This window comes from Lates calcarifer, unplaced genomic scaffold (assembly GCF_001640805.2).
Source record: "Lates calcarifer isolate ASB-BC8 unplaced genomic scaffold, TLL_Latcal_v3 _unitig_2038_quiver_1662, whole genome shotgun sequence".
NCBI classification, from domain to species: domain Eukaryota; kingdom Metazoa; phylum Chordata; class Actinopteri; family Centropomidae; genus Lates; species Lates calcarifer.
Window position 1 is genome coordinate 5,764 of NW_026115936.1, and position 15,221 is coordinate 20,984.

A 15,221-nucleotide genomic window follows, 5' to 3' on the forward strand; every position below is an offset into this window, starting at 1 on the left:
TTTGAGTCTTTGTTAGATAAGAAGGGTCAAGACCATTTAACACTCTGTAGACAAACATCAGGAGTTTTAATTCAGCTCTGTCTCTAACAGTGTAGGCAAGAGAGAATGGGACTATTTTGTGGCTCATCTCTCTTCCACTACTGTTATTATTCTCCTCATCCTGTTTTTATTTTTCTTTCATCTTCTTTTGTGTTTGTCTCTTTTCTTTTGTGTGTTTAAAGCACTTTAGATAAACTGTGTTGTATATAATGTGCTCCTCTGTTTCTGAGCAACCGTTTTGTTTTGTGTTTTTGACAGTTTTATGAAATCCATCTGTTCATCCTGATCTGCAGAGGAGGATATTTCAGCAGAAACAGGGAAGGAAAACAAAGTCATAAAGGTTGCATCACACATGCTAGAGTTGTTACAAAATATTTTCAAATGCAATTTAGTCTGTTTGAAAGGTAAATTCATACAGCACGTATCTCCAAGATGTGTAACTTCTTCACTAAGCACTCTTACTGGTGTTTACACATCACAAAAGCAGGAGAACAGAGCTAAAAGTATTGAGTGAATATTCATTAGATGGAAACAAACACACTGTGTGTGTAAACTGGTTTACCAACACATCAGCCATAATCAGGGATACAGTGCTAGATGGGTGTGGAAAAAAACATTTGTCCATTCAGCGATTAATATACTTAAGTCAAGTTAAAAGAGACAGAAGGTTCTGTTTCATGAAGAAATACAGCTGTGTTTTGTTAGAAAATCAATTGTAAAGGAAAATAGAAAAGGACCTATGATGGAGCCTTGAGGTACACCACAGGAGACGGTCACAGAAAATGATCAATCACAACTAAAACTAATAAGGACTGCAGGTCTGTCTATTCAAAATGATCGTCCATAAGCACTGAACAGTCAATATTAAACCTGCAAAGGTTATGAGGCTACAACATCAATGCTACAGTCTATGTTGAACTTCCCAAATCAAACTGCAGAATGTCCTTCTCATCTCCTTCCTTCTTTGGGACATGTTGAAATAAGGACATGGTGCAACTCTGAGGGTTTGGCCATGGTCAGACTCTGCTCTATAAAAATGTCATTCCCTTCAGACTGTACTCACTGCAACAGCAGCTTGCAGTGAGAAGAAATCTGAGTCAGCATCTGTTAGACGTCCTTCTTCACCACAGCAGGTAAAGTACAAGGAAATAACCTCAGGTAGGTAAATGAGGGTTTTCTCTCTCGTAAGACTGAAAGACTGAGAAATACATTTCATATTGACTTTACAATTCAAAGGTACATTATCTGGTTTTTGTACAAAACTCTGAACCAAACATTCATTTCACTTGATGGTTTGCGATGTGAATTTTTCAGTCTGGTGTTTGTAGCTTGGCAACAATGTGTTTGAATTGAGATAACAAACAAGTTTGAATTAAAGACAATAGTAGTTTTTTTCTTTCCTGTACATATATATTTATATTTTCTTACTGGGTCTATACTAAACTCTCATTAGTCCTGGTAACTTTCAAATATTTCAAAGCTTTGTAGCTCCAGAAAAACTAATTAAAACTAGACCATGTAACTGAACAGAGGCAACAAATGCATCTCCAGGTTAGATACCATATGTTTTCTTATTAATATTTTCAGTATAGAATACTGTAATAATCAATTAAATTAAATCATTTTCCAGAGTAGACATGACTCTGATGTTGTTGCTTCTTTAACTATGACCTAATGAATGACTGTAAAGACTCTGCCTCCTGTTGTTTCTTCTCTTTCTTCCTCCACTACCCTCTCTGCAGTACAGAGCTGAAATGATGAACCAAAGGAGACTCCCCCCTCTGTTCCTCACTGTCATCCTCTGCCTCTCACCATGGCCCACCTCTGGAGACACGTGCACCAATGACTGCACATTGAAATATTACACCTCCCATTATGATAAGCAGTGTTATGACGGCTGTGAAGAGCGAGGGTACGACTACCACTGGTGCCACTCCACAAAGGGGTGGGATTACTGCTCCCCAAGAAAAGATGTTGATTACAAAGGCAACGCCTGTGATGAAGACTATCCCTGTAACAAATATGGAGGAGATTATTACTCGTGTCGCCTGAAGAAAGGAGGCTGGGGCAGATGTGGCCGAGTGGAGTCAAAGACAACGATTCATCAAACCATAAAGCTGAAGGACTGCACTGATGACTGTCAGTATTATGAGTCTGGGAAGTACTTCTGGTGCCACACTGTAGATGGCTGGGACTACTGCTCTTCTAATCCAGACCACACCTACAAAGACGTGACCTGTCGCCCAAATCACAAGTGTGGAGCCTATGGCCAAACTTACAGCTGGTGCTACACAACAGACAAGAATAACTGGGATTACTGTGGACTCATCAGTACTACAGAGTGTGAATGTTCCCCACAACACCGCAGCAAACGGGCACCTCCTCAAAGAGAAATCGAGAGGAGGGGGGACCAGAATGGGAAACAGTAATGAGCAAATTAACATGAAGCATGAATCTCTGCATTAGCAAACATTATGTCTTTATCAGTTGCTGAATGAGTCATTCAGAACCAGATGTTTCATCAGATAATGAGCTTGCATTATTCTATTTTCATTATTTTGCTGACTTTGTGAAAAAAAAAAAAAACCTTTGTACCGTGACATTTCTGAAGATTACTCTTTTCCAGATATAACTGTAAGTATATGGCCATTTCTTAAGTCAATCAGCTCCTAATTAACTAAGCCTTGATTCTGTTTTCTTTTAAATGTGATTTCATATCTTCTTAAGGTCTAGTTTTTTATATATATCCATGGCTCTGTGAAGAATGGCTTCGTATCTAAACAGTGATATATAAATAAAGCTGCCTTGCTGAAGCACATTACAATACTGGTCATCAGATTAAAACTGTGTAATTGTACTTTGAATCAGTGTCCAAAGTCAATATACTGTAAAAACAGAAATATGCTTGATATGCAATAAACATGACAAGTTTGGAAAACAAATATCAATCTGTTTCAGATATTACCTTATTGTCTCTGCCTGTTGTTGTTGTTGTTTTTAAACAAACAACATGGTGAAAACGATGACAGATTTTGAATCCACACATATCTTAAGTACTTTACTACACCTCCAGGAAAAGTCCTGGTTTGTCATTGAACGCATCTCAGGGGTTCAACATGTCTCACAAGCATAAAAACAGAGTCCGTTTAAGGCATATGAAGGCAATCAATGATGAACAGTGGTCAGAGTACACTGTGGAGGGGCACAGAGCTCAAATCCAATTTAGTTTTCAAGTCTGTACTTAACACAAAACTGAGTTCAATCTTGTATCAAGTCACCACAAACCACTAATCATAAATATACACAACAGAGGATCAATGGATGGTCCACACACAGACCCAACGGGTCTGAACCTGCAATTTATGCTGGAAATAGTCAAAAAAATAAATCACGGAAGTCGATCACGGACGACCAGGAACAGACACACAAAATGATGCAAAACAAACACAATGACATGCTAAGCCACCACAAACTTAAAATGAACAGAATGAAACACAAAATGACAGAGACGCACAGTGTCTGTAAAGTGAACACAGAGATGTAAAGAGGTGTTCACTGTCTTAACATCCGTCCATGTTACGGAACCACAACTCATGTCAGAGACGTTGAAGTCCCAGAAACACAAACACACTCTTACCCACGCTATTAAAACGATAGAAAAAGGAAATAAGGCCAAAAGCTATCATCAAAAGAGAAGGCTAATTCTAATGCTTACTGCTAATTACTTAGCTTGTTAGCCTTACCTTCTTCACAAGTGTGATCAGCCTCCAGCCTCACTTGCGTTCGACAAACTCAGGGCAGTGGTTGAATACTTCAAAACTCCTCTGCTATTCACCTCTCCTCGACCTCGATGGAAAACGTCCTGAGGTGAAGGAAAGATGTGAAGGAGAACTGATCAGGAATTAGGAAAAGAGAACTGTGGTATTTAGAGAATCCAACTGCACTTAAACTAGGCTTTTAAAAATGTTTTTAAAAATTCAATACAGTGACGAACTTTGTGCTGTAGGCCACTGTTCAACAAGGTTTCCTGTCCAACACAGAATCACTGCTCCTGAAGAAAGGATGTTTTCAGTTTTTACACAGAGAACATTTGATCATCAGTTAAAGGTTGCTTCAACTCTGAGTCCTGAGGAGAAAAACCACTAACAGAAAACATCAGGAACTTTTAAACCTTCAGAATAAAAGCACAGAGAAATTATGGGTATTGATGTCCCCAGTAAAGTAAAAGACACTAAATCCCCACAGAAACCAGTGTGTGGACTAACTGGTCCTGGACTGACTGGACAGAAGAAGCTGCTCTGACTGGAGAATTAACTCCACCAGCTCCTGATATTCACACAACAGCAGTGGATGGAAATGTGTTGTCATTTGATTTACTTCTCTAAAATCACTTAAAATTTGAACTAACTTTGGTTGGAAAAGGCCAAAATGAAGAAAAACAAACTGACAATTATGAAATGGGAAAAAAAATGCTTTTTATATTATATGTAATCAATACAAATGTTTGTACTGACAGAATAACCGCATTGTGTTGATAATTAACTTTTTATATAACATATGGGCTAAATTCAGTTAACAGAAGAAAATGATCAACTTTGGGAATCTCATCAAACTTGTCGCCAACACTCAGCTGTACCTGGAGGTGAAGGAGTAAACATGGCTCCTGTCCTCTGTAACATCATCTCCATCATTGATGAGGCAGGCATCTATAAAAAACATAAAAGGTAGTGAACAAATGAAGATATGCTTCAGTTTTGCATGAATGAATTTGAATGTTTTGAATTTTCAGATAAAAGCATGGTGCATCTCTGAGTGTTAGGCTAATCTCCTACTGCACTTTCAGATATATCCAAAGTACTTTATCTTATGTTTGTGTTTCTATGACGTGACTCTGCTTCACATTACATGTTCAGTATATCCACTTTATACTACAGAGTTTCATACAAGTGACCAAACACTGAAACACATCAAGTCCTTATTGTCATGCAAGATAACAAAGACACCGTTTGTCAGAATCTCTTCCTCATCATTGTTGTATTCAGTTCAAATGCATGTATCCTGCTTTAGAAAAATGCTTATTAGACATCAACATCTGCACTATAATAGAATTCAGGTTTGGCTTTTTCTAAAATGTATTTGCCAATTTTGAAGACTCTGAAACACAACACAGCCACAGTAGTGTGTTTACTCTACTTGACACTTGACCTCAGAGTCAGTCTCTGCTCAGTCCAGTTCTATGGTATGTCCCATCTAGAATGTTGTAGGGCTCCAGACTGCAACCAATTAGTTGCATGTTGCAACCATTTTTTGAGATAGTGCGACTAAATCTTATGAGTAGGAGCTAGGGTCATGTCCATTGTTTCCTGAACATTGCTTTATTTGTGGCGGCCCATTTATCACTTCTGTTTGCGCTGCTTCTCTGACCTCTCTGTCTGGGGCAGGGCTGCATGCTAAGTGCATGTGCGACACACACACACACACACACACACACAAATCCTCTGAATTTAGGCAGCTCGAGTAAACAATGACGCCTGTTACTCTAAGTGCATTATAAAGTAAAAGCCATTGGCCTTTATCTTTTCTTTATCAGATCACCTGCTCAACAAGCCCTTAGAAAAAACACATTTTCAACAGTTTTCCACAGCTTTCCAACATGTTTAACACAACCACAGTGCGCTGGTAAAGCTGATAGTGAACTGTTACTCAGAGACTAAAATGAAAGCTGTCTGTATGTAGTCCTTAAAAAGATGAAAAAATGTTAAAACTCCAGTTATTTAGTAACGAAAAAGAACCAGTAACAGTCTGAGCCGGACTGATGAGGGTCTGGATGGATACAGATAAAATCCTAACACAGCCGGTTGGTGGCTTCACATTGACTTCTGTTCAGATCACTATGATTCTGGTTTAACTGGTGATATTTTGTGATCATTATTTTTCTATAGACCACAGTGCGATCACACTCAAAAATGCAAGGGATTACTTTATTTTCCACCATATTAAAGGGCAACTTAAATCATTCATGTAGATTTTAATGATACTTTTTCCTTTAAAACTAAACAATATATTGTTATTATTACACCCTGGACATGTCAGCAGTCTGTCAAAGGCCTTTCTCTCTGATCTATAAAATACATAAAAGGTAATGAACAAAAGAAGATGTGCTTCAGTGTCTGTTTCATTTTTGCATGAATGAATTTGAATGTTTTGAATTTTCAGATAAAAGCATGGTGCATCTCTGAGTGTTAGGCTAATCTCCTACTGCACTTTCAGATATATCCAAAGTACTTTATCTTATGTTTGTGTTTCTATGACGTGACTCTGCTTCACATTACACGTTCAACAAAGACACAGCCACAGTAGTGTGTTTACTCCAAGACAAAAGCAAAAGTGTGCAGAGATGTGAACTGTACATACACAAGGAAAATACAGGTCTACTATAGAAGTTCATTACAGCTACGAGGAGAAAAAAACAGCTTCTGTTCATTTCTGTGAGTAAGAATTAGAAAGTGCCTGCTCATCAAGCTTAAAACTTCAAGCAGGAACAGCAGTAGATTTTTTTAGTCAATAGTTATGTTAGTTATATCTCTGTGGATTTTTAAATGAATGCTGTATTGGCTACAAACACTTCATCCTCAGAGTCAATGTCTGCTCAAGATAATTCTAGTGATTAGTCCCATCAGGGACGATGTTGGCATAGACTTGTCTTTGTGTGGTTGTTTTGCTCAAACTGCCAGCACTGAATGTGACTGTAAACATAAGCAGCCAGCAATTATGTTTGTCACCACAGCAGAATTTGAAAACAGTTTAGTTATATATACAGATAATTTGTAGGAGACATGGTCGTTCTCAGCTGACACCTGATTAAATAAAAGACATTTATACAAAATACCACTACAATGTTTAGTCAGTCCCTGCTCTTAAAAATGTGTAGAATTTCTGTTCAGTTTTCATGAATGACTGGCATATGGGGCTTAAAGTAAACTCCAAATATTTTTCTTCCTCTGTATTTCTCTAAGAACAAAATGGTGGATTCTTCACGACCCTTTATCTTATCTTGACTTCACTTTTGAATAAATTAAAAAGAGGGAATTCTACTACTCAGGTAAGGGCACTGTGGGTGTGGCAATGGTCTTACTCTCCTGTATTAAAACGTCCCCTTCCTTTTGGCTGCAGTCACTTGAACAACACCTTTTAGTCCTGGCACCAAGAAGAAAACAGAGGAACTGAACATCTCTCTCTAACACAGCAGGTAAAACATCACAGGTATAACTTTCACTTGAGGAGCAAACTCAACCCTTTTTTGACATTACTTTCAATATTTAGGGATACATTTGAAGAGAGTTAGTTCTCAGCTCATTGCTGAGGCTTTGTGAATACATTTCAATAATCAGCGGTAGAGACCTGGGAACTCTTAAACATCCAGAGAGTTGGTTTAACACTGAACATAGAGGGAGGGATAAACAGGAGAATAAAATTACTTTTTAAATGTTTCATCATTCCTGCAATAATGTAATGATGGATGGAATATATATTTCACTTATTGCAGAATGTGATTTTTTAATCATGTTTTAATTGGTCTAGAGGCTGAGGTACCAAACGTTCTTATCAGTGAACTAACAGTTTTAATTAGACACCATTTGTAATTTGCATCTGTGGGTGTTGTGTTTTCTCTGTTTTAGATCAGAACCTATTGGCAGCAGCAGTGAAGGTAAGTACTCCCATGATTCTGAACCTGTTGAAGTTTGACACAACTTTCTATTTCCAGTTTTTACAAAGGCTGTCCAGGTTTGGGACATAAATCTTTACTGGCGACTCCAGGAGCAAAGATTAATGTTAGTGATCAAATGTACTGGAATTAAGTGTAAAAGATTAGTCATTAAAAGTAAAAGTTTCAAAACATTTTAAAAATACCTTCAACTAATAAATTTAAAATTCATTTGCCACATTAAATTGTTGGCCATGCCAATAATGCGTGAGTAAATGGTGCAAGGACACCACTTAGTGGTCAACTCAGGTAACTGCATGCCAGGCTCCAATACTTTGTTGAAACATTGGTCATGAAAAGTTTCATTAATTCAGCTGCTGTTTCTCCGTGTTTTAGCCTTTACCATTATCAAATTATTACATCTGTGGCAACAACTCTGTTTCACAACAGTTCCATGCAGATGGTTAAACAGCTAGATTGAAGCTAAATTGAAACAATACAGGCACTTTTTCCTGTGGTGTTTCCAAACACTTCTGCAGATGCAAACACCTTTTAACAGCACCAGGAAATATTCAGTTAAGATTTGTTTGTTCTCATAGAGAGACTAGTGTAGTGCCTGTTCAAAATGTGTCTGTCAGCAGGGAGTGATTGCTTGGCCTGCATTAATCCAGCTCTGCTAGTTTGTACTTTTGAATAAACACCTATAAAAATATTTCAATAATCAATAGTTTCAGTCATTTATGGAGTTACAAAATACCTAACCTAACTTTCCAGAGTAGACATGACTCTGATGTTGTTGCTTCTTTAACTATGACCTAATGAATGACTGTAAAGACTCTGCCTCCTGTTGTTTCGTCTCTTTCTTCCTCCACTACCCTCTCTGCAGTACAGAGCTGAAATGATGAACCAAAGGAGACTCCCCCCTCTGTTCCTCACTGTCATCCTCTGCCTCTCACCATGGCCCACCTCTGGAGACACGTGCACCGACGACTGTCCATTAAAACATTACACCTCCGATCATGATGAGCAGTGTTATGACGGCTGTGAAGAGCGAGGGTACGACTACCACTGGTGCCACTCCACAAAGGGCTGGGGTTACTGCTCCCCAAGAAAAGATGTTGATGACAAAGGCAACGCCTGTGATGAAGACTATCCCTGTGACAAATATGGAGGAGATTATTACTCGTGTCGCCTGGAGAAAGGAGGCTGGGGCAGATGTGGCCGAGTGGAGTCAAAGACAATGATTCATCAAACCATAAAGCTGAAGGACTGCACTGATGACTGTCAGTATCATGAGTCTGGGAAGTACTTCTGGTGCCACACTGAAGATGGCTGGGACTACTGCTCTTCTAATCCAGACCACACCTACAAAGACGTGACCTGTCGCCCAAATCACAAGTGTGGAGCCTATGGCCAAACTTACAGCTGGTGCTACACAACAGACAACAATGACTGGGATTACTGTGGACTCATCAGTACCAGAGAGTGCAAATGTTCCCCACAACACCGCACCAAACGGGCACCTCCTGACGAACAGATGATCGAGTCTAGGGAGGACAAGTATGGGAGACAGATCACTTTCTATGATGACAGTGATAAAGGTATAGGAAATTCCAACAAAGACTTACGCGAGGAAGCTCGTGATTTGATTAATGAGTGGACAGATGATAAGGTTGCTCTATTGGGTGACAAAGCTGGGACAGTGATTAAGTCAAAAAATCTTCGTATTGACAACCAGGGAAAGATAAATAGAGATGAAAAAGAATATCATAACCTGCAAATCCAGATTAACAAGCCACGTAAGCCTGGAGAGAGCACCACTATAGCACAGATCACAGCTCCTTTTGGGACTTTAGCTGAGGACATGCGTTGGGCCTTCGACTACAGTTTAACCCATGGGGTCAGGGTTTGGATGGAAACCCACCTCCTCAAAGAACAAAAAAAAAAAAAAAATGGAGGGAATAAAAAAGGTAGACGCCGATAGTACTATCACTCAAACATATGCAACAAATGATTGTGACAGCATACACATAAATCACGATGTCAGTAAGTAGCAGAATGTGTAAGTAAAGTCAATTTTATTTATAAAGCACCAATTCACAACAGAATTTATCTTGAGGCACTGTACATATAGAGCAGGTCTAGACCGAACTCTTTATCTTATAAAATTTACAGAAAGACCCAACAGATCCCACCATGAGCAGCACTAGGCAACTGTGGCAAGGAAAATATTTTATTTTTCTATTTTGGTCACCCTTGTTTCTTGCTGCTGTAACATGTGAATAAAGACTATCTTAATCTTAAAAACCTCCTTTTAAGAGGCAGAAACCTTGAGCAGAACCGGACTCAGGGTGGGCAGCCATCTGCCTCGACCGGTTGAGTAAGTCAGCATGAAGCTCTGCATTAGCAAACTATTTTTGACTTCATCAGCTGATCAATGAGTCACTCAGCACAAGACCTTTCATCAGTTAATGAGCTTACATTATTCCATTTTCATTATATTGCTAAATTGTGAATAAAAAACCTTTGTACCATAACATTTATGAAGATTGCTGTACTCTTTTGCAGTTTAAATTTATTTCTGTTGTTGTTGAAACTTCATAGCCATTAATTCATTGTGTATTGGAACATTTATTGTGAACAATTTAAAAAAAATAAAATAAATATAATTCTATGCCCATTTTATTTTAGTCTTTAAAGAGTAATTCTTTAGTGAATCAGTTTGTAATAGACTAAGCCTTGTTTCTGTTCTCTTTTAAAGGCATTTTTTTTTCTTAACTTCTTATTTTTAATATATATAATATATTATATATGTAAAGCTCTTTGAATGGCTTTGTGTGAATGGTGGTATATAAATAAAGCTGCCTTGCTGAAGCACATTACAATACTGGTCACCTGATTAAAACTGTATAATTACACTTTGAATCAGTGTCCAAAGGCAATGTACTGTAATAACAGAAAAAAATATGCTCAGTATGCAATAAACATGACAAGTTTGGAAAACAAATATCATTCATCTGAATATCATCTGAATGCCTACTGACTATTTTCATGACATCCCTTTCTGCACCTAAACTACCTGTATCTGCAGCTCTGGACTTCAGGCAGCACATCTTGTTATCCATCACTTTGCATCTAAACCTTTAGGCTGCCTTGACAAATAAAGTGTGGGACCTTTCTACAGCTTTATCTAATATCCTTAAAATATAAACACCCTTAACAATTACTATATTGAAAATGTAGTACTCACAGCGAATATTACCCACGTACCAGTTACCATCCTTTTTACAAGGACTGACAACCAAGAATTCCATGGTCATATAATGATGGTGAAAGGTTGAAGGCAGAGGTGTAGGGCCTAGTATATATGCAGCCCTAGATGGGCTTTTAATAAATCAGTACCTGTATGAATAACTAAATCAAGTGTAAACCCATACATCAAAGGTTATCACTAAGGTTATCAAACACATTCAGACAAAAAAACTCAGCATGTTTCAGTCCAGAAACTGAACGACAAAACACCACTCCCTCACAAGGCACTCTGTTGCTCTGAATCAAAGGGACCTCAACGGCTCAGCTGCTTGTTTTTGTTTTGTGAAATAAATTTTATGAAAACTGACATGTTACATTGAAGAAACTTCAGGTCAACAAAGTCCTGTACAGAGCAATGGTGCAAGGGTGCCACTTAGTGGTCAACTTATGTAACTGCACAGTAGGCTCCAATAATTTGTTGAAACATTGTTCATTCATAAGATTATCAGAGCTTTGTGGGCGGTCATCCACATTTTCATGAATGTCATTATCGTGACCAGCATCTGGATTTGGTGTTTTTACCTGACAACTCTTCCAGACTCTACAGCTGACATTACTGCCTTACACATCCAGGTGTAAACAAGTTTTATCAGCATCAGGAAATATAAAGTTAAATTTGTTGTCACTGTAGAGGGATTAGTGTAGTGCCCGTTCAAACTGTGCCTGTCAGCAGAGGCTGATTGCTTGGCCTGCATTTATCCAACTTTCTTCATGCTCTGCCTTTACTTAAACCTTAGCATGTTCACGCTGTAAACTGTCCAGTAGCTGCACTGCTCTCATAGTGTAAATCCACCTCTACAACTCAACACAACAATGTCTCCCGGATGTGTTAACTGTTTTAGAAACACATCAGCTATAACCAGGGATATGATGGTAGATGTGTCTTTGTTAATGTGTTCCACTGGTTTCCTGCACTGTTGATCAAACATTAATTGTCCTGAAGGCTCTCAACATAAAACAATGCTGCAAATTAATACCTTGTGAAACTTAAGTGTCAAAACTGAAACCCTTCTGCATCTCAGTGGAAATATTTTGTAACGTTATCGTCCTTAAGATCTAGCATGTGTCATACAGCCTATGATTTCGTTTACTTCCCCTTTACCTCTGAGATCTCAATCTTCAATCTGCAACTCAGGATGAAGAAACAGTTTTGGTTAAACTGTCAAAAGCGCAACAGAAACAAAGGACAAAGTTATAAAAGAGACAAAGAGACAAAAAAACAAAGACAAAAACAGGGATCTGGTGATGTTATCCTGAAATAACCTCCTGGGGACATTGACAAGATGGCTGTTGAGTGGTGAGACTTGCCTATAAGGACTTTATCATGACACATAAGACAAAACAGTAAATTCCAACTAATTAGTCGTAGCTGAACAATGTGCACTGCAACAGCTGAGCAAAGATTCAGTGAAAAGTTTTGAAAGACTGAAGTAGACTTCTCTGAAAATTAACTACAGCCAACCTGCCAACTACCAACATGCTGCACATGACACTTCTGAACATTACACTGTGCCTCATATGTTCATTAAACTGGATTTGTACTAACAGTTACGTATATGCTTCCCTTGGGTAATATTATCAGGAAACACTCTAAATTTCCATTGTTATGCAGATGATACACAGGTTTATCTGTCAATGAAGTGTAACAAAACCAATCAGTTGGTTTACTGGTGGTTCCCAGAGTTTCCAGGAGTGTACATGGAGGAGTAGTTGTTGTACAAACTGAAGCCTATCAGATAGATAGGACTTAAACCAGTTTAGTGCACTTCCTTTAATGCCAATAAAGTGCTCCAGTCTCTGTAAAAGGATGTGATGGTCAATCGTATCAAAAGCAGCACTGAGATCTAACAAGACAAGTACAGAAACAAGTCCGTTGTCTGATGCTATCAGGAGGTCGTTTGTAACTTTTACAAGTGCTGTCTCTGTGCTGTGATACAACCTAAATCCTGACTGAAAATCCTCAAATAAACTATTGTCCTGTAGAAAGTCGCACAACTGTTTTGCAACTGCTTTCTCCAGGATCTTAGAAAGAAAGGGGAGGTTAGATATAGGTCTGTAGTTGGTTAATACATCTGGATCTAGAGTGGGCTTTTTTAGAAGAGGTTTGATTATAGCTGTTTTATACGACTGTGGCACATAACCTGTTACCAAGGACAGATTTAACATATCTAATACAGGACTGCAAATTAAGGGCAGAGCTTCCTTAAGCAGCCTAGTTGGGATGGGGTCTAAGAGACAAGATGAAGGTTTAGATGCTGAGATAATTGATGAGCTGGGGGAGGTCAATAGGAGAAAAAGAGTCAAGGTTAAGTTTTGCAGTTGAGTCTATGGATCCTGTGTTTTGACATAAATCTGTACTGATTGAAGGCAGGATGTGATTAATTTTATCTCTAATGGTAGAGATTTTATCATTAAAGAAGTTCATAAAATGTCAGCCTGGCTACAGTGCTGAAGAGAAACCTGGGGTTGTTCTTATTATCCTCTATTAATGATGAGTAATAGGCACCTCTTGCATTACAGAGGGCCTTTTTATATCTTTTGACACTATCCTGCCAGGCTAAGTGGGATTCTTCCAGTTTGGTGGAACGCCACACTCTTTCGAGCCTACGTGCTGTTTGTTTCAGTGAATGGGTTTGGGAGTTGAACCATGGAGCTTGCCTCTTTCTCTTTATTGTTTTCATTTTTAGGGGGGGCGATAGAGTCTAGGACGATGGAGTTTGTCGTGTTTAAAGCACTTTAGATAAACTGTGTTGTATATATTGTGCTATATAAATAAAACTCTGTTGTTTTTTCTTCTGTCTCTTAAATTACCCTTGGACCCCCTGTCCTGAGCAACCGTTTTGTTTGTGCTTTCGACAGTTTTATGAAATCCATCTCCTCATCCTGACTTGCAGATTGAAGGTAGAGATTTCAGCAGAAACAGGGAAGGAATTCAACAAAGTCATAAAGGTTGCATCACACATGCTAGAGTTGTTACAAAATATTTTCAAATGCAATTTAGTCTGTTTGAAAGGTAAATTCATACAGCACGTATCTCCAAGATGTGTAACTTCTTCACTAAGCACTCTTACTGGTGTTTACACATCACAAAAGCAGGAGAACAGAGCTAAAAGTATTGAGTGAATATTCATCAGATGGAAACAAACACACTGTGTGTGTAAACTGGTTTACCAACACATCAGCCATAATCAGGGATACAGTGCTAGATGTGTGTGGAAAAAAATATTTGACCATTCAGCGATTTAATATACTTAAGTCAAGTTAAAAGAGACAGAAGGTTCCGTTTCATGAAGAAGTACAGCTGTGTTTTGTTAGAAATCAATTGTAAAGGAAAATAAAAAAGGACCTATGATGGGAGCCTTGAGGTACACCACAGGAGACGGTCACAGAAAATGATCAATCACAACTAAAACTAATAAGGACTGCAGGTCTGTCTATTCAAAATGATCGTCCATAAGCACTGAACAGTCAATATTAAACCTGCAAAGGTTATGAGGCTACAACATCAACGCTACAGTCTATGTTGAACTTCCCAAATCAAACTGCAGAATGTCCTTCTCATCTCCTTCCTTCTTTGGGACATGTTGAAATAAGGACATGGTGCAACTCTGAGGGTTTGGCCATGGTCAGACCTCTGCTCTATAAAAATGTCATTCCCTTTCAGACTGTACTCACTGCAACAGCAGCTTGCAGTGAGAAGAAATCTGAGTCAGCATCTGTTAGACGTCCTTCTTCACCACAGCAGGTAAAGTACAAGGAAATAACCTCAGGTAGGTAAATGAGGGTTTTCTCTCTCGTAAGACTGAAAGACTGAGAAATACATTTCATATTGACTTTACAATTCAAAGGTACATTATCTGGTTTTTGTACAACACTCTGAACCAAACATTCATTTCACTTGATGGTTTGCGATGTGAATTTTTCAGTCTGGTGTTTGTAGCTTGGCAACAATGTGTTTGAATTGAGACAATAGTAGTTTTTTTCTTTCCTGTACATATATATTTATATTTTCTTTACTGGGTCTATACTAAACTCTCATTAGTCCTGGTAACTTTCAAATATTTCAAAGCTTTGTAGCTCCAGAAAAACTAATTAAAAACTAGACCATGTAACTGAACAGAGGCAACAAATGCATCTCCAGGTTAGATACCATATGTTTTCTTAT

The 15,221-nt window shown here is 38.3% G+C and overlaps 2 protein-coding genes across 2 annotated transcripts; both read left to right on the forward strand.

Annotated features, from left to right (window-relative positions):
- Window positions 1–1,047: 1,047 nt before the first annotated feature.
- On the forward strand, window positions 1,048–2,987 carry LOC108891825 (uncharacterized). Its single transcript, XM_018689156.2, has 2 exons — window positions 1,048–1,172; window positions 1,787–2,987. Exon 2 carries the CDS (start codon window positions 1,794–1,796, stop codon window positions 2,466–2,468), a length of 675 nt encoding a protein of 224 aa, XP_018544672.1. The 5' UTR covers window positions 1,048–1,172; window positions 1,787–1,793; the 3' UTR covers window positions 2,469–2,987.
- On the forward strand, window positions 1,091–13,755 carry LOC108891826 (uncharacterized). The gene is made up of 3 exons (XM_051067861.1): window positions 1,091–1,197; window positions 8,636–9,644; window positions 13,744–13,755. Exons 2-3 carry the CDS (start codon window positions 8,643–8,645, stop codon window positions 13,753–13,755), a joined length of 1,014 nt encoding a protein of 337 aa, XP_050923818.1. The 5' UTR covers window positions 1,091–1,197; window positions 8,636–8,642.
- The last annotated feature ends 1,466 nt before the right edge of the window (window positions 13,756–15,221 follow it).